The sequence below is a fragment of the Rhizophagus irregularis genome, chromosome 30, assembly GCF_026210795.1.
Source record: "Rhizophagus irregularis chromosome 30, complete sequence".
Taxonomy (NCBI): Eukaryota; Fungi; Glomeromycota; class Glomeromycetes; order Glomerales; family Glomeraceae; genus Rhizophagus; species Rhizophagus irregularis.
This window is the reverse complement of record NC_089458.1, coordinates 2,399,361-2,420,639: the sequence shown is the minus strand read 5'-3', so window position 1 is coordinate 2,420,639 and position 21,279 is coordinate 2,399,361. Positions and strand designations below refer to the sequence as shown.

Below are 21,279 nucleotides of genomic sequence, written 5' to 3'. Positions count from 1 at the left end.
AAAATTTTGAATGATTTTACTGTCGTGTCGATGGGAAGTCTCATTAGTTTAAAAATTATTTTTTGGCAATATTACAAATAAATTTGTTTTTATTTTGGGGGAATCATGATCAAAGACTTTACTTATGTTCCGTTATTATCAAGGTTCCGGTATATCGAATTTCACAGTGTACAATGAAAATTGTAGATTTTTTCTAGTATCTAGTAGACTAGTATCATTTAATATTCCATACTGACCGTCAATAAAATAAAATAACCGGAATTTTTATAGGTAAAAAATTTCTTTCTAGTCTTTAGCCAGTTGAAATTTTGATTTCTACTTTTCAGCCTGTTAAAGTCGGGATAATAGTAGTTATTATGAAGTTAATTGTTAAATTGCAAAGATTAGAATAGATAGGAGTATCATATATATTATATTTAATAAATTTTTATTCTATACAGGCCAAAAGCTTAGAGGATATACTGTACTAATAAAATAGTATATCGGAATTGGGGTCTGGAACGGATTATCATAATCTATAATTAATTTACCCTCGAACGGATGGTTCCATTATATCGAATTTCACCGTGTACAAACAGGACCTGGAAAACTTCTAATAGGGGTTACCGCCAAACATGATTCGAGGCTATAATTAATTTTCAAAAAGGTCACCGCCAAATTAATTAGTAAAAGTCACGTGTTGGTTCGCAACAATAAGAATTTTTTTGGGAAAATCTTTCCTTTCTTGGCCCTATTACTATATTTGAAATAGATACATGTGAGTAAACAGCAAAACAACCAATCATATTATGGTTCGCACTCCTATTTTTTTTTGATTTTTTGGCGGTAACCTTTATATATAGTTTTCCAGGTCCTGTACAAACCCACCCTAAAAAGCCAGCTAAGCCAGTCCATTTTCATGATTATACAACACGCGTTTTTTATATTTTAAATTGATAATTTATGCTTTTCAACATATTTTATATAAAAAATTCGCATAAAAGTCCAGAACTTTTACTTTATTCTTTGTTTTAATATTACATACTGTACATAAAATGAATAAAGAACAACGTCTTCGTTTATTTGAATGGTATAAACGTAAAAAAGGAACAAAAAACTGTAGTTTTTTTTATACGCGTCTTTCTTCATTGTTAACTTTTTTTTTATTGGAGGAATTTGAATTCTTATCAGTTACCCATCTTGAATTTAGATAATTTATAATATTCTCGAAAAATATCCCGCTGTAAAACAATATTGTTATGTGTATTCGAACCTAAAACGTACGATATAAATATACGGAAGTTTTATATCAAAGATGCTGTTCGTGTAGCTGAGGTAAAAAAAAGAAAAAAGACGATGATATCGATGATATTGAAAACAGTCTTTAATATAATAAAATATTTAAATTAAATTATTAATAAACTTTGTATATAATAATTTTAGAAACGTCAGAAGTAAATTGAAGTAGCGGCAGAATCTTTGTTATTATCAGACTGGGCCAGAATTATTGGCGCGAGCAAATGTTTTACATTTTAGAAGCAGATTGGCCTCCTCATTCAAAAAAAAAAAAAGATTGGAATTTTAGTGGAAAATATCCCACCACGTGAAAAAGCTCGATACTGGATTGAAGAACTAAACTTAATGCACGGGTATAAAATAAATCTATCGAGTATTATCAATATATAAATTGAATTATAAACTTAATTTATAATTCAACAGCCTATGGAACTAGTTAAGGAGGAATGAGAAATTTTTGACGCGATTATGTATGTAATAAATTGACAATGCATTTCTAATATATATATATATATATTTTTCTACAAAAATATCTGAATATAGCGCTTAAAAATTCCTTTTCTTTTCTTTAAGGTTATTATTGTCAAGTAACGAATTGTTAGGAAGTGACCCGTCTGTATCGCTTGAATATGAAAGTGGTATAGACTATAATATAAATGACAATGAATTCAGTGAAGAACGATTGCCAAACAGCGCACTTTCAAAATTTTAGCGCAACTAATTACAGCAATATCCAAAATAAAGGAAACACTTGAAAATTTTGTTGCCGAGAATCTGTCATGCCAGCTTGCCGGCAAATTGAAAAAATAAATAAACACGTGACAAGTTCATTATGTAACATAAACATTTGATTTCGCTGATTTCGCATAACTATACTAACATGTCACATGTTTGTTCCTTTATTTTGGATATTGCTGTAAATCCTTGAAATGCATAGGTGAGTTGGCTTAGATAGTTTGTTTGTTTGTAGATAGGAGAGCTAGTTTTTCTTTTTTACTTTGTAATCAATGGTCTTGTACAGTTGTACTGTTTACTTTATTATTTTCAATAAATTGAAACACAATCTTAGCAATCTCAGCAAAATAAAAAATTCAAACCTTGAGATTTTAACTGTTTAATAATCAAATATTTTTCTTAAACTTATATAATTTGCTAGCCATTTCATTAATTTTGAAGGTAACTTGTAATATAGTAAGATAAAACAAATACTTATAACATCAATTAATAAAAAAAAGTTTACATGGGACTACATTTGCGCAATAATTATGTAATTTATAGGTAACTTATTACCAGGCACTGTAGTTTATTATAATTTATAATGTATCTAAGAGAAATTAAAAAATATATACAATACAATACTTCTAATCATAAAAGTGCATTTGTTACACTTTATGATTTGAATTTAGCGCGTGAAATTATCATAATTTTTATATAAATTACACTTTCATCTATAATGATAGTTGTAAAATACCTAAAATTTCTATTGATTAAAAAAAAATAATCAATAATTAAATATCGCTACAACATTTATTTTCTATTGTTCGTCTTTAATTATTACACCCTCATCTTCTTCACTTTCTTCTATTAATCCTTCGTCGTCATCAGATAATCGAGGAACTTTTTCTTTTATTAACCCTTCCTCCTCTTCCTCCTCTTCCTCCTCGTCACCTCGCTTTCTCTTTTCACCTCTTTGATTTTCATCCGAATCCTCCACAATTTCACCGTCGTCACCGTCATCAGTCGGTACAGGAACATCATCTTGATTCTCATCTTCATATTTTATATCATTCTTCTCATTATCACTCGTTACTACATCCCCATCGTCTAAGTCTTCAGTATCGGCATTTTGCTCATTTTGATTCAGATCTACTCCATCCGATGAACTGTCAATTGTATCGACATCATCAGCATCTGTAACATCATCACGAACCACTTCATTCTCATCTTCATCCGCTTCATCTGCGGCCAATTCTCCAATTTCACCCACATCATCGCCTACTTCGGTTAAATTATCCGAAGTACTAGCAATATCCTGACTTTGTTGTCTTGGAGAATTTTCTTCATTATCTTGTTGTTTATTCTCATCATTATCGTTACTTATTCTGTGGTGGTCGCCTTCGTTATCATTATCTGCTAAATTGCTAGATGATGGGTTGATACCGTTAATACCATTTACTTTTGGAGGATTGTCACCTTCAATAACATGTTCAGCGGGTGAAGAAGGATTAGCGATAGGTGAAAAGAATTCACTTCTCATGGAATCAGGTGTTGTGGGAGCTTCTTCATCGTCAACCACTTGAGGGTTTTGTTCTCTTTCAATTTCTATTTCACTTTGTACTTCTTGTACTACTGTAAGTATACGTTGAAGTTGTATTTTACGGCGATCTAATGTTTCATCTAATAATTTATCCTTTTCTTCTAACGAAATTATCTCTTCATCTAATTTTGAAATCGCACTATAAATAAAAGTAAGTTTTATTAATATTCTTTAAAATGTATAAATGTAGTTCAGTATGTTTACCGACCCACCTTAAAGATTCTTCCCGAGTTTTTTGTTGATTGATCACTGCTGCTAATTGATCATACTCTGCTTTGTTTCTACGTATTTCCTCTTCTTGAGCTAATTCTTTTTCTAAATTCTTGATAACTAGCATGGTATCTTTTATCTCTAACTCTATAAACAGAGAATTGATAATTTGAATTGAATAAAAAATGAAATTATTGAAATTATTATAGGTAGTAATAGTTACCTATTCTTTGAGCTTCTTCATTCCAATGTCGTGTTTCTTGCAAATTCATATCATGAATTGCTTGAAACCTGGTAAGAGTAAGTTCATATGACGAAAAATCGACCATGAAATCATTAAACTGTTGTTGTCTACAAAGATAAAAGATAACTTTTTATTTAAAAAAAAATATATCAAAAGGTATAATTTAAAAAATATACATAAAATAATACATACATATCTTTTATATTTCCTTGTTCCAAGGAATTTATTAAGACAGAATGTTTCTTAGTAACTCGGCGGAGATTTCTTTCTTCGACAGAAAGTCTGTCACGTAGGATTTGTTCTATAAAATAAGAAATCAATCGAAATACTCCAATTTAAAAAACCCTTGAAAACTTGCTAGCGTACCTTCATCCATTTCTCCTTTTTTTTAAGAAAATTTTATTCAGAACCGTAAATAAAACAGATAACTGTACTATGTAATTTGTGGAATTAATGCTTCGCCTTATAAGAATTTGCTTGTTATAGTTAGTTATATAAACTGCTTAATTTTTTTTTCCCCTTCTTAGTCTTGTTGATCAATTCCATTAAGTCTAAAATTGGAAAATGATTTAATTAGCCAACAAAATTACATAAAAAACGGCAAATGAGTATCACATTGATCATAATTGAAAAAATTTTTTTTTTCGCATACAGGAACATTTAAAAAATGCCGTTAGTTTCAACAACCCAACTTATCAAATTGCAATCAAAAGTTGAAAATATAAGGAATATATGTATTTTAGCACACGTTGATCATGGAAAAACTACTCTTTCAGACTCATTATTAGCTTCTAATGGAATTATTTCTACTAAATTAGCTGGAAAAGTGAGATATCTTGATAGTAGAGAGGACGAACAAGAAAGGGGAATAACGATGGAAGCTAGTGGAATATCATTATACTTTAATGTCTTAAGAAAATCTCTGGAAGGACAAGGTTGTTTTTTAATTGGTTTTATAACCCGATATTTAATAAATTCAATATTATTTATTAATGCTTGCAAGATCTAATCATATCTTTGTATGATTTATCTAAAAAAAAAAAAGAAAGTTCTGATGATTATCTGATAAATCTTATTGACGCACCCGGACATGTTGACTTTTCTAGCGAAGTTTCGACAGCATCAAGACTATGTGATGGTGCATTAGTTCTCGTTGATGTTGTTGAAGGAGTTTGTACACAGGTGTGGTATTAGAATTAGGTTGCTTAAACGAAATTTTTTTTTTTTAAGATTATCAATTCGGAATTTGTAAGAGTATTAATCAAAATCTAATAATAAAAAATAAAAATGAAAATTTAAACAAACAAAAATAATCATATCAACCTTTTTTTTCATTTTAAATGTTAAAAAAGACACACGCAGTGCTCCGACAAGCATGGCTTGAAAATGTTCAACCCGTACTAGTATTAAATAAAATTGACCGACTTATAACTGAATTAAAGTTAACACCTCAGGAAGCATACATTCATTTAAATAAAATACTTGAACAAGTAAATGCTATTATGGGAACCTTTTTTGCTGGTGATATAATGGAAGAAGAAACTAGAAGACATGAAGCTGAAAAGGTTTGAATTTTTTAGTTTTTATATATTTTATATATATATATATTTACAAATAATAATATCACTTTTTATATTATACTTTAATAGGAGAAGCTTCTACAACAAGGAAATGAACAAATAGAGGTGGATAATATATCAGCTGAGTTGTCGTTGGAAGATCGGGATGATTCCAAGATTTATTTTACACCAGATTCGGGAAATGTTGTTTTTGCTAGTGCAATTGATGGTTGGGCATTTAGGTAGGTTTATTATACAAACAATTTATCATTATGTTAACAACCTTCCTCCAAGTCAAAATCATTTGTTTACAGTGATAATCCGATCTGGGTGACAGAGTCGAAAATTTCGTTCAATTTTATGCCGCGAAGCTAGGTATGAAAGAAAATATACTACGTAAAGTACTTTGGGGTGACTATTATCTTGAACCAAAAACGAAGCGACTATTACAACATAAACATTTGAAGGGTCGACAATTAAAACCCTTGTTCGTTCAACTGGTTTTGGAAAATATTTGGTCAATTTATGATTCTATTATTATAAATAAGTAAGTCTTCTTTTTTTTTTTAATAATCTTATTTTTTTTATCTACTTCATTAATAATTAATTCAATTTATATTTTTATTTAAGCAATCGAGAAAAAATCGAAAAAATTGTTAAGACGCTTAACTTGAAAATTTTACCGAGAGATATGAGATCAAAGGATACACGTAATTTGTTAACCACGATATTCACTCAATGGTTACCATTGTCATCAGCTGTATTACATATCCTTTAATTATATTAGAATTTGTTGCATTGTTTAGTATATAAGTTTTTTTTCCCTACATTGAAAATTCTTAACTTATCACACTGACTGTTATAGATCAGCTTCCATCACCCGTTGTTGCTCAGCCTGTGCGCCTTCCGAAAATGTTATATCCGAATACAGATATGCCAGAAAAGCCTGCGAATGAAAACGAAAAAGCTTTATTTAGTTGCGATTTTAGCGATACCGCGCCTATTATTGCTTATGTTTCAAAAATGTTTGCTATTCCTTCAAATATGTTACCGGAGAATAGAAGAAGACAGTTAACTGCAGAAGAATTAAGGGAAAGGGGAAAAGCTCACAGAGAACGTTTACGTGCTTTAAATGGCCAATCTGAAGAATCAGTTTCTGAAACATCGTCAACGACTTCAACCTTAACATCACCTGAATCCTTAGATGAATCCGTTGAAAAAATTAAAGTTTCTTCTCAAACGGATGAAGATGGTGAAGTTGATCAACCTAAAACGACCAAAGAAACTTTCGTAGGCTTTGCTCGTCTATATTCTGGAACTATTCGTGTTGGACAGAAACTTTACGTTTTAGGTCCAAAATATGATCCTACCTTTCCAGATAAATTTTGCTCTGAAATAACAGTTGAAAATCTTTATCTAATGATGGGACGAGAACTAGAGGCTTTAAAAGAAGTGCCTGCCGGTAATGTTTTCGGTATTGGTGGACTTGAAGGTCATATATTGAAAAATGGTACCTTGAGTAGTACTAAAGATTGTAAAAGTCTTGCCGGTGTCTCAATGGAGGTAAAGGAATAAAGTAAAAATTTTTTTTTTATCTTATTAATTAGTTATTGATATTTTATTTGCTTATTATAGTCTGCACCAATTGTTCGAGTCGCCCTTGAACCTGCTGAACCATGTATATATGTTTTCCATATTATGATATCTTTACTACGAAATCATATCACAATTATTTATCCTTTTTTATTATTATTATTATTACAGCTGAAATGGGGAAGCTAACCGAAGGACTTCGCTTGTTAAATCAAGCAGATCCATGTGTTGAAGTCCTTGTGCAAGAAACCGGAGAACATGTGATTTTAACGGCTGGTGAAGTGCATCTTGAGGTTCGTTTTGGAAAGTTAATTGCAACCTTTGATTATTTATTATCAGTCATTTAAATGATTTACAATTAAATTTTTATAAAAAGCGTTGTTTACGAGATTTAAGAGAACGATTTGCAAAAATCGAAATTCAAGTCTCTCCTCCTATAGTTCCGTTTAGAGAAACGATAGTTCCTGTACCAGGTATTTATTTTAAATTTTCATTTATATATAATATTCTTTACTTTATAATTTCTCTATTTGAAATAGATAATCAACAAATCAAGGAAAAGGACAATGCACAACGTGGTTTGGTTACACTTTCTACGACGAATAAATATTGCACTATTAAAGTGAGGGCTGTTCCATTGCCGCAAAATGTTACGACTTTTCTGGGCAAAAATGCTATTACTATAAAATCCATTTTGGATGAACGTCAACAGCGTAATAAAATTGAAACACAGTCTATCGAAGACGAGGAGGATACTTTTAAGGATGTGACTATTAAAGGAAACCGCATATTAGAAGTGGACGAGTTTCTTGATCAATTGGAAGCTGAATTTAATAAAGCTTCTGACAAAGAAATTTGGAAAGATATCGTTGATAAGTTCGTATTAGTTTTATCTTTAATATATATATTTATATATGATTTATTATAATTAATTCTTATTTAATTTAGCATCTGGGCATTTGGACCAAAACGTGTTGGTCCAAACTTATTAATAAATCATGTCCCAAATTATAAACGAAAGTTTTCGTATCCTTTCCTTTATCATTAATTTTACTAAGTCTAACTGAATAAAAATAAAATCCTGAACATAATATTTTTTTTTTTTACAGATGGAGAAAATATCATCAGGAAGTGAATGATGAAGTAAATGAGGAAGTTCTCTCTGAAGATAATTCTTCAAAAAAATATGAATTATCAATTCGTGATTTTGTTGAAGGGATTCACACGGGATTCCAACTTGCCACAAAATCAGGTCCACTTTGCGCTGAACCATTAATGGGAGTTGCATATTTTTTAGAAGATTTCACAATAAATACAAATGACGAAGATGTTGATATATCTGAAAGTTAGTAGGAGATTTCTTTTGGTGATAAGTTTGTTAAATGTATAATTTATAATATATGTTATACGTTCTTCAGTTCGAAGTAAATTAGGTGGACAAATTATAACTACAATGAGAGATGCATGCAATAAGGGATTTTTAGAATGGTCTTCCCGATTAATGTTGGCTATGTACTCTTGTGATGTTCAAGCAACTAGTAAGTATAAAATCGAATATATCTGGTTTAATTATAAGTGAACCTTTATCTTACTATTATTATTTTTTTAAAATAAAATAAAAAAAAATAGCCGACACTTTAGGTCGTGTATATGGTGTAATATCAAGACGTCGAGGACGTATTACTTCCGAAGAATTAAAAGAAGGAACTACATTTTTCCAAATTTTTGCATTACTTCCTGTAGTGGAAAGTTTTGGATTTGCTGATGGTAGGTAATAAGAAGGGGAAATTTTTTTTTTGTATCACATAAATTGATTCGTTTATAATACAGAAATAAGAAAACGGACTTCGGGTGCAGCTAGTCCACAACTAATTTTTAGCGGGTAAATAAATTATGGAAATTTATTTAATTCAACTATTATTACCAATATTAATTGTCTTATTTATGATTTAGATTTGAAATGTTAAATGAAGATCCGTTTTGGGTCCCAACAACTGAAGAAGAACTTGAAGATTTGGGAGAGAAATCTGATAGAGAAAACCTTGCAAAGAGATATATGGAAACTGTAAGAAAACGCAAGGTAAATTATACTTATTTCTTAATAAGAATTACAATTAAAATAATTATTTATAAGATAATCAAAATTCTCATTTAATTTATTAGGGCATGTTCATTGATAAGAAAATAGTTGAGCATGCAGAAAAACAGCGAACTTTAAAAAAGAAGTAACAGTATATTTCAATAGCTATCAAAGAAAAAATAATATTTAACAACGAAACCATATTATTTGGATAAGATCTATTATGTTGAATTATGTAGGATATATTATTGTAATTCTTTTTATGATAGATTATTTATATCTTCTTGTACTCTTTAAAATTATTATTATATTTTTATACCACACTATTTATCCATTTTTTAAATAAAAATATATAACTTTATATTACTTTATATTGTAATAATACTATTTAGAATACAACTAGTAATAATTTTCATGTGACAAAATAAAAGGTTCGGGTCCGATGTTCCGAGCCGATTTCCAGTTAACGCGTCGCAGCATAGCTCAGTGAATTAGTTCGAAACATAATAAACATAATAATAATAAATATGATTAATAATATTTAGAAAAAAGATTTATGGAATTTGTCTTTTTTTAGTATAGATTCACGACTTTTCATGGTTCTGTGTCACTAAAAAGATGCAGTTCAAAAAAAATTTTTTTTAGTTATGGAAAACATGTGAAATTACATGATTGTTAAGTTTTCACATGCAATTATGCTTTTACGGGCTAATTACGTTTCAGATAAAGCCACGAAAGAATAGTCCTAAGCCTAAATAATCAAAACTACTAACAACTTTAGTCAAGTAAGTCAAGTAGTAAATTTTATTGATTTTAAGAAGTTGGTTTGTTTAAGACTCTTAAGTATGATATTATTTCACTTAATTAATCAATATCTGATATATTATATATACTTATACTTGCTTAAGCCTCTATTACTTTATTTTATTTTATTTCAATAATTATAATTTATTAATTTAATTTCTGATTTTGTTTAATAATAGCCTACAATAAGTTCAAATATAAAGAAAAGTAAAACAATTACAAAGTAAAACAATTGGAATTTTATATTAAAATTACAGAATAATTAGTAAAACAATATAATTGGTATGAAGTATAATATTAATATATATAATATAAAGCTTATAAGTTATAAGATAAAAAAGATAATATTATACATTATAAATGGCTATAAATAATAATTATTTTGATTATTTTGTTTAATTAATAAAAAAAATTGAAAATTAAATTAAATTTAGTTTAATTGTAAAATAAATTAAAATTAAAGATTATTATTAAAAATTAAATAATAAATTAATAATTAAAAATCTTTTGATATGAATTTGGTTAAAACCAGTTAATTCTATAATAAAAAAAATTATAAAATATTTTTCTTTTTAAAGAAGAAAAAAGATATATAAGATATATGTAAAAATTTTATAATTTTAATATATCAAGTTTTATTTGGATAAATTAATTTACAAATCCGATCATAATTTATCCAAAATAGGCCATTGAAATGATAATCTCTCAAAAAAAAAAAAATAGATTTTTTTTCAACTTATATATTCAATAGTTTTTTTTTAATATTTATAAATCCAAATAAGTTTAAATTAAATAAATAATAAATAAACAATATTAGAAAAAAAAAATAATTAAAATTCCATATTTGTTTCTAGTAATCGAAAAAAAAGCATTTACTAAAAAAAAAAACCGTTTAAAAAAGTAAATTTTACAAAATATTATCAAGATAATGATTGAAATTAAACGGTTATTATGAAAAAAGTTTAAAAAATTGTTTTTTAACCGTAAGCCTCTTATTGATTGCGCAGGTAGTAAAATATTGACCAATATTCTGAGAGTGATTGACCATTTTGGTAATGGGCGCAGTTTTTTAGTGTTACTCTGATTGTTCATAGATAATAGTTGTGCATTTTCAAAGAAAACAAAAATATCAAACCAAAACAAACGTTTTACCTGGGAGATTCTTGAGATTATTTTTGTTCTGCTCGCTCAAGTAGTTTTTTGATATTTATAAGTGTATTTTACCAAGTAAAAGGTGTGAAATTTACATAAAATTAAATTAGTTAGTTCTTTATTTATCGTTTGACTTGTTATTAATCGAAAAAAAAAATTTTCTTCTTGCCACTATTTAGTATTCTTAACTTTAAAATACATTCTAATATAGGTAAACAATTTTTTTTTTGTTTATTTTGTTTAATATTTCTATTTCATATTTCAACTTCAAGTTAAGAGATCATAATATAACTTAATAGCTGATATTTATTTTAAAATAACTTCATAACTTCAAGATCTAATATGTCTTTAATGGTATGTTTTATTGAATAGTGTTGACAAGCGTGAACTTTCATACTTTATATTATTTGTTTTTATATTCTTTCGTGTTTTATCTATTTGCTGAAAAAACTATCTTTCTTTTTGAAAAATTCATATTTAACTTAAATGTAAACATAATAAAGGACGAAAGAAATCGATCCACAGCCATGGATTGGTCGCCGGCTAAATCCGAATCTTCCTTACCTTCACCTGTAAGGTCACGTTCTCGATCCGGTTCGCCCTCACCTCCCCCTCCCAAAACGATTACGATCAATTTATTCCCGCTTACTGATTCAATAGAATTTGCACCTAAACACTTAAGCTTCAGTCCCGATCAAGAAATTAAGGTCGGTAGGGTAAGCGGAAGCCGTAATCAAAAAGAAGCTAAAGCGGATAATGGAGTGTTCAGCTGTGATGTTATGTCACGAGAACACGCCTTGTTAAAAGAAGAGAACGGGAAGGTAATTGCAAATATAATTGAAATTTCAATCTCTTATTTACTCATAAACATAATATATATATATATATAAAAAATAATTTGTGAATTTATAGATTCTAATTAAAGATTTGAAAAGTACGCATGGTACTTTTGTTAATAATGTAAGATTAGGTGATGGTACAGTAGAAAGTGATTGGCGTGTTTTAAACCATAGAGATATTATTACATTTGGGCACAGTGTAAGACGAAATCAAAGTAAGTCATACACTTATTGTCTTTCTTAATATTATTTATAGATATATTTATATATTATTTTAAACATCATTAATTATTAATGTCCTGTAGACTTATATAAACATTTGTCAGCATATATTTTTTATCCGAAGGAGACAAAAGGAGAAATTCACTCACCGAACACGTCTAATGGGAATACACCGGTCGCAATCTCCATATCAAATGTACAAACAGTCAAAACGGAGCAAATTTCACAGAACGCTTCATCATCACAGGAAGCCACCTCGTTAAAGGATGACGAAACTCCTAAAAATTTAATGCTGCAGAGGTATTAAATAATAATGTCAAAAACATTTCTTAGTTATAATATCATGATACGTTATTTCATTAATCCTTATTTTGCGTTAATAGTAGAAACGAAGGCCCTGCATCTTATTATATTGCAAAATCCGGTGGTTTGCCGTCAACTACACCTAATGCGACTAATCCCCTTAGTAGTAAATTCGATGAATTCTCCGTTATTAAGTCACATACAACAGATAACGTTACACAGGCTAGTGAAGGTAAGGGAAATGAGGGGATCTTATCATCATATTTATCATATCAGTTAACGTCGATTATGGTTATACTTTTTTATTTAACTTGGCAACCTCCAGCACTTATTGATGATTCAAAGCAAGACAGTCCTTCTAAAACAAGTGAAGAGATGTCTACATCGATTCAAAAATTGAAGATCGATCAGTCCGATGAAAAGCTTCATATAGAAGCAGAAATTAAAGAACTACCAACGAGTTCTAGCTTCCGAGAGGACAATGATGATATTCCTATGGAAAATGCAGAAAATGATGAGATAGTTAAGGATTCAAATAATGATGAGAATGATGATATGAATGTTCATGAATCAGTATATCCTGAAATTGTACCCGATACTAATCCGGTAGTCACAGAAGAAGAAGAAGAAGCAGTAATTCAAACTTCAACTGTTAGTAAGACAACTGCTTCATTTGTTGCGCCCGCGCCAATTAAGGACAGGACATCTACACGAGAAACACGAGAGATAAAACAACCTAGAACTCCTCGTAGAGAAAAAGAGGGTAATTCTGATAAAGTTGAAAATGAAAATTTAGTTGTTAGTAACGGTGAAGGTCCTTCACATGCGACAGAGTATGAACCTTCAACCACAATTACTTCACGCAAGCGTAAATATGAAGAAATAGATGAAGAAGAAGATGGGCCAGAGAAAGTAAATGATCTTAGAGAAAAGTTAGCGGAATTAGAAGAACGCGCTAAACGTGCTAATAAACGTAGAAAATGGGATATGGTATATTCTACTGTGCTTGGTATGGCTGCAGGGGCTGTCGGAATTGGAGCTTGTGCTTATCTATTTGCTGGGGTTTAAGATTTGAACAAGAAGGTATGATGAAAAAATAATTTTTTAAGGTGTCTAGTCTATCTTTGATTCACATATTCCAAATTTTGTGGTCTTTACTTGTATTTCATCTTGCATTTTCTTGAATCCAAAAATTCTTTCCTTTTTTTCTTTTCCCATTTCCCATATATATTATATATATATCTCTTGGATGTTTTTTTTTGTTTTCTGACTTTTAAGTGTGTACATATGTAAGCGGTTGTTATATAAATCATAAATTTTTACTGTAGAATTTTTAATTGGAGCATTAAAGGTTATTATAATAATGAGGATTGATTTATTTACATGGATTAAATTTGACACTTTAATATACAAATTTACAAATTATTTTAGTAAGTCACGTAAATCTTTCTCTTTGATTTTTGATTTTTCCAAGAATTATTTTGTTTGAAAAAAAACAACTTTTAAGTCATAAGCTTGAACCTAATAATAGTTTTAGATGTTAAATCGTTGTGGATAAAGTATACCAGTATTTAATAAGATAGAGGGAGGTAGGTAATTTTTAATATCATTAACTTTAATAAACCCTTATTTGGATAAATTAAAATATTGACGACTTGAATTAAGATTATCGTTATCTTCAAAATTTTTTCCATAAATTTATGCTGTCGTACATTAAATCTATAAAAGTCGAAATTTCGTAACACACATGGCCCAAAACTAAAATATGGGTCAATTTCTAATTCCCGTGATTCAAATACCATGTGATAATTTTTGTGTGATGTGGGTGGACTTCTAAACTTGGGAATAAAGAAATAAAGAACTACATTACAATATTATTCTCTTGGAGATAAAAAATTTCGCAATAAGCTTAACCCACTGGGCATTTTATTTATTTATTACTTATCTTGACCACCAGCATATTATTTTTCAGTTTCTATTATTACAAATATAAACTCTGGAAGTTTATTAAAAAAAAAATGCTGGGCCCTCTCTTACTTTTTCTTTTTATTCTATTACTTCGTAAGTAATTCGATTGATTTTTACTAGTATTACATTATTATTTATATTACTATTTTATATTAATTTAGTCTCTTGATATTGCAGTCGTTTGTTATTATCGACAAACTATACTTTCATATTTCCCTAGTGTAAATCGTCGGTATCAACGATTACCTGCAGTATTTTCTTCAAATTCATTTCATAACGATATAGAGAATGGTTTAACTTCGGAAACTTTTGATCTTGAACAAAATATAATTGATGGTGATTCAAGACCTGGATTAGAAGATTCCGAAGAAATTAAAAGGATAATGAAAACTGATAATGTTACTTTTGATCAAGCGAGACTAATTAGACAACAGAGAAAATTTAAAACTAATAATATTGATCCACAAACTGGTTTACCAAAAGATCCAAAATTAGTTACTTTTTCATAATAAGCATATATATAATCAAGATTATAATTAACATTATGATTATTATCTATTAGCTTTTTAAAGTGTAAATATAATCAAAATATTATGAACAACAAATTCTACAAATAAACGTATGAAAGAACTGTAATTACGCAACAATTATTTTTCGAATAAGTTATATTTTATATTTTATGATTTTAACCAATAAAAAATGAAATTTAATATAATATTACAAACAAATCGCAATCAAGTTTCTCTTGAATGCTAATATTGAATAAAATTATTTATTGCTTTTTTAATTATTGAGGTAGATACGAAAAATTTACAAATAAAAAAAATAATTAGAACGTTGCTAACATGCAATTATTATTCAAAAAAGACAAAAGAGAAACGGGGAAAATGATTAAAAAGTATAAACACAATATTCATTAACATCCTTCGTTTACCACCAAGTTTCTTCAACCAAATTGCTAGATTTATTATTACCATCGTTTGATTGTGTTCTACTAGAATTCGTATAACTAGGTCCTCTTTCTTCTCTTGGCTCATTGGCACGACTTCTCCTATTCTCATGATTTTCAGATGCAGGTGTTCTCTCTCTTTGTTCATTGCCACGACCTCTCCTATTCTCATAATTTTCAGATGCAGGTGGCCTATCTCTTTGTTCATAACGTTCATAACCACGACCACGTCTATTTTCATAATTTTCAGACGCCGGTCTCTCTCTTTGTTCATAACCACGTCCTCTCCTATTATCATAATTTTCAGATGTCAGTGTCCTTTCTCGTTGCTCATTGCCACGACCTCGCCCATTTTCATAACCTTCAGGTGCTGATGTTATGTTCTCTTTAGGTTTTTCCCATCCTAAATCTGCAGCTGTCATATTTCCCCATTGCTTTTGTGTTTGTGAAACGATATTTCCTGTTACAGGTTTGGAATCCCAACTATCACTTTCGACTTCGATTTTAACTGGTTGATCTTTAACATTATCATCATCACGAGAAATGTTATCGGCTTTAAACTTATTCCATGGATTATCTTTGGGATTATTATTGTTGTTACTGTCTTTGTTCCATGAGTTATCTTGATTATAATCACCATGAGAAGAGTTACCGCCTTTAGACCTATAATTATCTTGAGAGTAATTATCACTTCTGGTCTTGTTTTCTTGATTATAATCACCGCGAGAAGAGTTATCGACTCTAGGCTTAAAATTATCTTGAGGGTAACTATCGGTTCTGTTCTTGTTCAATGTATTATTATCTTGATTATAATCACCGCGAGAAGAGTTATCGCCCCTATGCTTGTAATTATCTTGAGGGTAACTATCGGTTCTGTTCTTGTTCAATGTATTATTATCTTGATTATAATCACCGCGAGAAGAGTTATCGCCCCTAGGCTTGTAATTATCTTGAGGGTAACTATCGGTTCTGTTCTTGTTCCATGTATTATTATCTTGATTATAATCACCGCGAGAAGAGTTATCGCCTCTAGACTTATTCCATGAATTACCTTGAGAGTAGTTATCATTTCTGTTCTTATTCCATGTGTTATCACCGCTTTTATCTTGACTATTCCAAGTTGCAGTTCTGTCGTTATTCCGCGAGGAAGAATCTCTTTGCCAGCCACCACTGCTATTGTAGTTTCCTCTATCATAATCTCCACCGCTGCTACTAGAACAATCTTTTGAAATATGGCCTTCCTCACCACATTTATTGCACTTTCGTCCTAATGTAAAATTACAAAGTTAAGCGTTAAATGTTTTTATGCATGAAGATAAAGTAATTCTTACCACCGCTGCTTCGTCTCGGATCTGGGCATTCGCGTGCTGTCGTTAAATTAACAATTTTATTTTTTTTACTTAAAACATAATACTATACAATAAATTGTTGTGTATAAAAAAAAAAAATTTCTTACACGTATGTCCTTCACGGTTACAATTAAAACTAAAATGATAAATATTTAATTGGTTAAATTGAATCGAACTTATCCAAATCAAATTCAAAATGATTTTATTTACCAAGTTATATTACTATTGCCACCATATCCTCGATGACCTTTGCGATCCTCCTCACCACCGTAACCAGAAGAAGCTGAGTAAAAAAAAAAAATGATGATATTAAATAAACCGGTTTTCTTCTTTTATTTAAAGAAAAAAATTCTTTATCAAAATACCTCTATCTTCATTTGTAGAATGTTCCATTGAACCGCCTTTATGACTATAAAAATTTCAAACAATTTAATATTTAGAAATAATATTAAATTCGCGGAATATCAACTTATATGATATTACCTTCCCGCAGCTTTACGGTCACGAGCTAAACAAACCAATATAAATATTAATAAGAGAAGCAATAAAGAATTTTTTTCGAAGTTCTGAAAATTTACCTTCTGCATAATAATCGCGTCGTTCTTCTGGGCAAAATCTAAGGAAAGTAAATAATAATTCGATTAGTCAGTAACTATATATAAATTTGAACATACATTATATAATCAAAATTACTTTGTTATGTGTTCAGATGAACTGCAATTTTGACACATCAAATACGGAAGCTTTTCAACCTCTCTCCTTGGTTCTGTACAATCTCTAATAAAAAGAAATTATTAATATGCAAATTTATAGCCGTTTCAATTAAAGAGGACAAACATTTAAATACTTTGTTATATGGCCTTTCCGTTTGCAGTTAAAACAAACCGGTGAACGATCATCTACCATAAAACCTGAATCAGCTAACCATTGTAAATTCTCCTCTGGACCATTAGCACGATTTCCGGATGTACGAGGGAGACGGGTAGGGTGAACCAAAGTAGGTGTAGCAACATATCTCTTGTTAGTATTTCCCTGTAGGTCCACTAAAACCTTAGTTAACGGTATTTCCGGGCGTTCCTGCATAAAATATAATTGTTATTGATAACCTCAATAATCAACAATTAACGTAACACTACAAAACAATAAGAAATATAAACTCACAAATGAAATAATTCTGCCCTTAGAATTCGCAGATCTTAGTTTTTTCTCAATTGTCACAAATGTTTCTTCCGGAGTAACTTTTGCATATGATTCAAGTGCTTCTTTGAAATCATCAGTATCATTTTCATCAGCAGCCTTAAGTAATTTATCCCACGCTTCTTGGGATGTGATATTTGGGCGTTCAGGATTAGAAACTACGAATTTATAAGATAAAAAAAATTTAATAAAAAATAAAATAACAATAGCAAAACAGAAAACGTACATGGACTAGGTTTGTTCGTATGAGATCGCGATGGACCACTGTTATTAAATTCCCTTGATCCACCACCATATCCACCATCTTCTCTTGTAGTTTCATACGCATCTTCCTTACATTCACGAGCAAAATGTCCTTCTTTACCACACTTACGGCAAGATTTTCCGCCACCATATCCGCCACCTTCTTCTGTACAATCACGAATAAAATGTCCTTCTTTACCACACTTATGGCAAGGTTTTCCGCCACCATATCCGCCACCTTCTTCTGTACAATCACGAACAAAATGTCCTTCTTTACCACACTTATGGCAAGGTTTTCCGCCACCATATCCGCCACCGGAATATCCGCTATAACTATCTTTACCGTTCTCTTCTGTACAATCACGAATAAAATGTCCTTCTTTACCACACTTATGGCAAGATTTTCTGCCACTGCTACCCTGTTTCTTAGGACAATCACGAACTAAATGACCTAATAGATGAAAATTTGAAAAGGGTCAGAATACTAATTGAATGAAATAATTAATAGTGATATAATTTTAGAATGTAAGACCTTCTTGCCCGCAGTTATGACAGCCACGGCTACCATAACGGTTATTCGAGGAGGAATTATCATAATAGGAGTCGCTTGCGCCTGTACCATATGAATCTTCGACTTTTTGTCCCGTATTATTCACCCATGTTTTAATTTCATTTTTTTCACCTAATTCCTTTGAGTACATCTCAGCTTTTTTAGTCCAATCGGATTCCGGTGGTCCTGATGCTGATGGTTGTTGAGGGCCGGAACCCCAACTATTATCTTGGGAAGGCTGAGAAATAGTATTCCAACTAGGTAAAGGTTTGAATGCGGGACCCCGATCATTTTGTGCGGATGTTTGTGGTGCAGAATCCCAACTATCAGGTTCAACAGGTATTGGTTTAGGAACAGTACCTCGATTATCATTTCGCGTAGACGTTTGTGGTGCAGAATTCCAACTATCAGACTCTACAGGTATTGGCTTAGGAACAGGTCCTCGATTATCATTTCGCGTGGATGTAGAATCCCAACTATCAGGCTCAACAGGTATTGGTTGAGGAACAGGTACCCGATTATCATTTCGCGTAGGCGCTTGTGGTGGTTGTGGTGCGGAATCCCAGCTATCAGGCTCAACAGGTATTGGTTTAGGGACAGTACCCCGATTGTCATTTCGTGTGGATGTTTGTGGTGAATCCCAACTATCGGGCTCTACAGGTATTGGCTTAGGAACAGGTCCTCGATTATCATTTCGAGGAGTAGAATCCCAACTATCGGGCTCAACAGGTATTGGTTGAGGAACAGGTACCCGATTATCATTTCGCGTAGGCGCTTGTGGTGGTTGTGGTGCGGAATCCCAACTATCAGGCTCAACAGGTATTGGTTTAGGGACAGTACCTCGATTATCAGTTCGAGGAGTAGAATCCCAACTATCAGGTTCTACAGATATTGGTTGAGGGATAGCACCTCGATTATCATTTCGTGTGGATGTTTGTGGTGAATCCCAACTATCAGGCTCAACAGGTATTGGTTGAGGGATAACACCTCGATTATCATTTCGTGTAGATGTTTGTGGTGAATCCCAACTATCAGGCTCAACTGGTATTGGTTGAGGAACAGGTCCACGATTATCATTACGTGCGGAGGTTCTTTGAGTAGTATTCCAACTATTTACTTCACCGCGTGAACTAGAATCAGACCTAGTGTGTGGTATAGCCGCCGTGCCTTCACGAAAATTAGGATTGCCGGACGATGTATTCCAAAAATTCGAAACTTTTGTATTCAATTCTTCGGGATCCACATCCAACAATGACGGTTGTTGTGGAGGGTATTTCTTTTCAGATACACTATTAGTAGTTGATCTAGATAGATCCTGACTTGTCTGCTGATATCCTTTTTTAATTTGTGAACTGATCGTACAAGATAATAATTTTTCATTTGATGCACTGATAGCAGCTAAATCAATTGGTTCAGTTTGAACTGCTGCATTACGGAACTCCTTGCGTAATTCTTGAAATGTGGAAATTGATGATGTTATTAATGGTTCGACATGACTTTTAACATTATACATATCTATTTATTTAATATATTGTATATTGTATATATTAACATCATAATATAATATTATTCATTATCAAGGTCAAGGTGAAAGTTAAAATTACCTGACGTACTATTATATTGTATTTCATCATCAAAGGGTGTGATTGGTTTACCTAGTTGTGGTTTACTCGAAGTTGGAAAACTCCGATAACTAGGGTCATAATCATCTTCATCAAGTACAATATTCTGCCTTTCATTATAAGATTCAAATGATTGTTCGATACCAACCTGCATTGCAAGACTCTTTTTAAGATAAATTATAATAAAGATTTAACCTATCTATACTAATTTATTACAAGAGTAAAATATTTGAAACGGATATACTTACATCCAATTTCTCCTCGTCATTCTCACGTTTAACATTATTATATGATGTTGTTGATATTGGAGGTTCTTCATTCCTTTTCCAAGATGATTGATCAACTTGAACATTTTCATTCCTCATAACCCACGAATTTTCTGATTTGTTTGGTCCCCATGAACCTTGAGCGGCTTTTCTGGCGCTCAAATTATTTTCAGAGGGAGAGGAAGCTGATGGTCTTTCAGTACCCCAATTTCCAGCAGACGGTGGTCTTTCCCAGTTTTCCGACCGTATATTATTTGGCTTACTCACGGAGCTTTCCCACGAAGTATCCGGGAGAAAGTTTGGTTGCTGGACTTTACCCCAATTTTCGGACATGACTACTGAATAAAAAAAAAATTATTCTTCTTTTATAAAATATATTTACTAATAATAAAATAGAAAAAGATAATCAGTTTAAAACTTGTCAACACTTTTTTTTTATAAACAGGTTTTTTTGATTTTTTTTTTCGTTTTAAAGATTTGGAATTTTTTCAAATTTTTTTTTTTTTTTTTTTTTCTTGAAAAATTTGTTCATTACCT

At 30.7% G+C, this 21,279-nt stretch overlaps 5 protein-coding genes across 5 annotated transcripts; 3 read left to right on the top strand and 2 right to left on the bottom strand.

The window, feature by feature from the left end:
* Positions 1 to 2,809: 2,809 nt before the first annotated feature.
* Positions 2,810 to 4,571, bottom strand: OCT59_021945 (uncharacterized protein; the record flags this gene model as incomplete). The annotated part of the gene is made up of 5 exons (XM_025319405.2): positions 4,413 to 4,571; positions 4,239 to 4,347; positions 4,026 to 4,153; positions 3,805 to 3,949; positions 2,810 to 3,731 (listed from the first exon to the last, which is right to left on the bottom strand). The coding sequence occupies exons 1-5, from the start codon at positions 4,420 to 4,422 to the stop codon at positions 2,810 to 2,812; spliced, it is 1,314 nt and encodes a 437-aa protein (XP_025173857.1). The 5' UTR covers positions 4,423 to 4,571.
* Positions 4,572 to 4,713: 142 nt separating this feature from the next.
* On the top strand, positions 4,714 to 9,427 carry OCT59_021944 (uncharacterized protein; the record flags this gene model as incomplete). The annotated part of the gene is made up of 18 exons (XM_066146851.1): positions 4,714 to 4,981; positions 5,050 to 5,228; positions 5,399 to 5,611; positions 5,696 to 5,847; positions 5,943 to 6,152; positions 6,236 to 6,315; positions 6,471 to 7,168; positions 7,241 to 7,283; positions 7,370 to 7,491; positions 7,575 to 7,671; positions 7,738 to 8,074; positions 8,147 to 8,224; positions 8,308 to 8,543; positions 8,617 to 8,736; positions 8,828 to 8,965; positions 9,029 to 9,080; positions 9,152 to 9,278; positions 9,362 to 9,427. The coding sequence occupies 18 exons, from the start codon at positions 4,714 to 4,716 to the stop codon at positions 9,425 to 9,427; spliced, it is 3,216 nt and encodes a 1,071-aa protein (XP_066005951.1).
* Positions 9,428 to 11,247: 1,820 nt separating this feature from the next.
* Positions 11,248 to 14,239, top strand: OCT59_021943 (uncharacterized protein). The gene is made up of 10 exons (XM_025311201.2): positions 11,248 to 11,316; positions 11,414 to 11,445; positions 11,534 to 11,588; positions 11,738 to 12,055; positions 12,147 to 12,288; positions 12,379 to 12,595; positions 12,679 to 12,830; positions 12,924 to 13,681; positions 13,877 to 14,028; positions 14,130 to 14,239. Exons 3-8 carry the CDS (start codon positions 11,577 to 11,579, stop codon positions 13,664 to 13,666), a joined length of 1,584 nt encoding a protein of 527 aa, XP_025173859.2. The 5' UTR covers positions 11,248 to 11,316; positions 11,414 to 11,445; positions 11,534 to 11,576; the 3' UTR covers positions 13,667 to 13,681; positions 13,877 to 14,028; positions 14,130 to 14,239.
* Positions 14,240 to 14,422: 183 nt separating this feature from the next.
* OCT59_021942 (uncharacterized protein) lies at positions 14,423 to 15,298 on the top strand. The gene is made up of 2 exons (XM_025333260.2): positions 14,423 to 14,659; positions 14,744 to 15,298. Exons 1-2 carry the CDS (start codon positions 14,617 to 14,619, stop codon positions 15,073 to 15,075), a joined length of 375 nt encoding a protein of 124 aa, XP_025173860.1. The 5' UTR covers positions 14,423 to 14,616; the 3' UTR covers positions 15,076 to 15,298.
* A 198-nt stretch (positions 15,299 to 15,496) lies between these two features.
* Positions 15,497 to 21,075, bottom strand: OCT59_021941 (uncharacterized protein; the record flags this gene model as incomplete). The annotated part of the gene is made up of 14 exons (XM_066146850.1): positions 15,497 to 16,782; positions 16,847 to 16,882; positions 16,972 to 17,000; positions 17,075 to 17,147; positions 17,230 to 17,273; positions 17,348 to 17,372; positions 17,443 to 17,480; positions 17,558 to 17,641; positions 17,712 to 17,941; positions 18,026 to 18,219; positions 18,288 to 18,755; positions 18,837 to 20,369; positions 20,459 to 20,639; positions 20,725 to 21,075. 14 exons carry the CDS (start codon positions 21,073 to 21,075, stop codon positions 15,497 to 15,499), a joined length of 4,572 nt encoding a protein of 1,523 aa, XP_066005950.1.
* Positions 21,076 to 21,279: the final 204 nt, after the last annotated feature.

Coding starts and splice junctions, on each gene's coding strand:
- OCT59_021943 (XM_025311201.2), top strand. Junction 12,056..12,146: donor TAAAAGAAGAGAACGGGAAG/GTAATTGCAAAT, acceptor GTGAATTTATAG/ATTCTAATTAAAGATTTGAA. Junction 12,289..12,378: donor CAGTGTAAGACGAAATCAAA/GTAAGTCATACA, acceptor AATGTCCTGTAG/ACTTATATAAACATTTGTCA.
- OCT59_021942 (XM_025333260.2), top strand. CDS start 14,617: ATGCTGGGCCCTCTCTTACTTTTTCTTTTTATTCTATTACTTC. Junction 14,660..14,743: donor TCTTTTTATTCTATTACTTC/GTAAGTAATTCG, acceptor TTGATATTGCAG/TCGTTTGTTATTATCGACAA.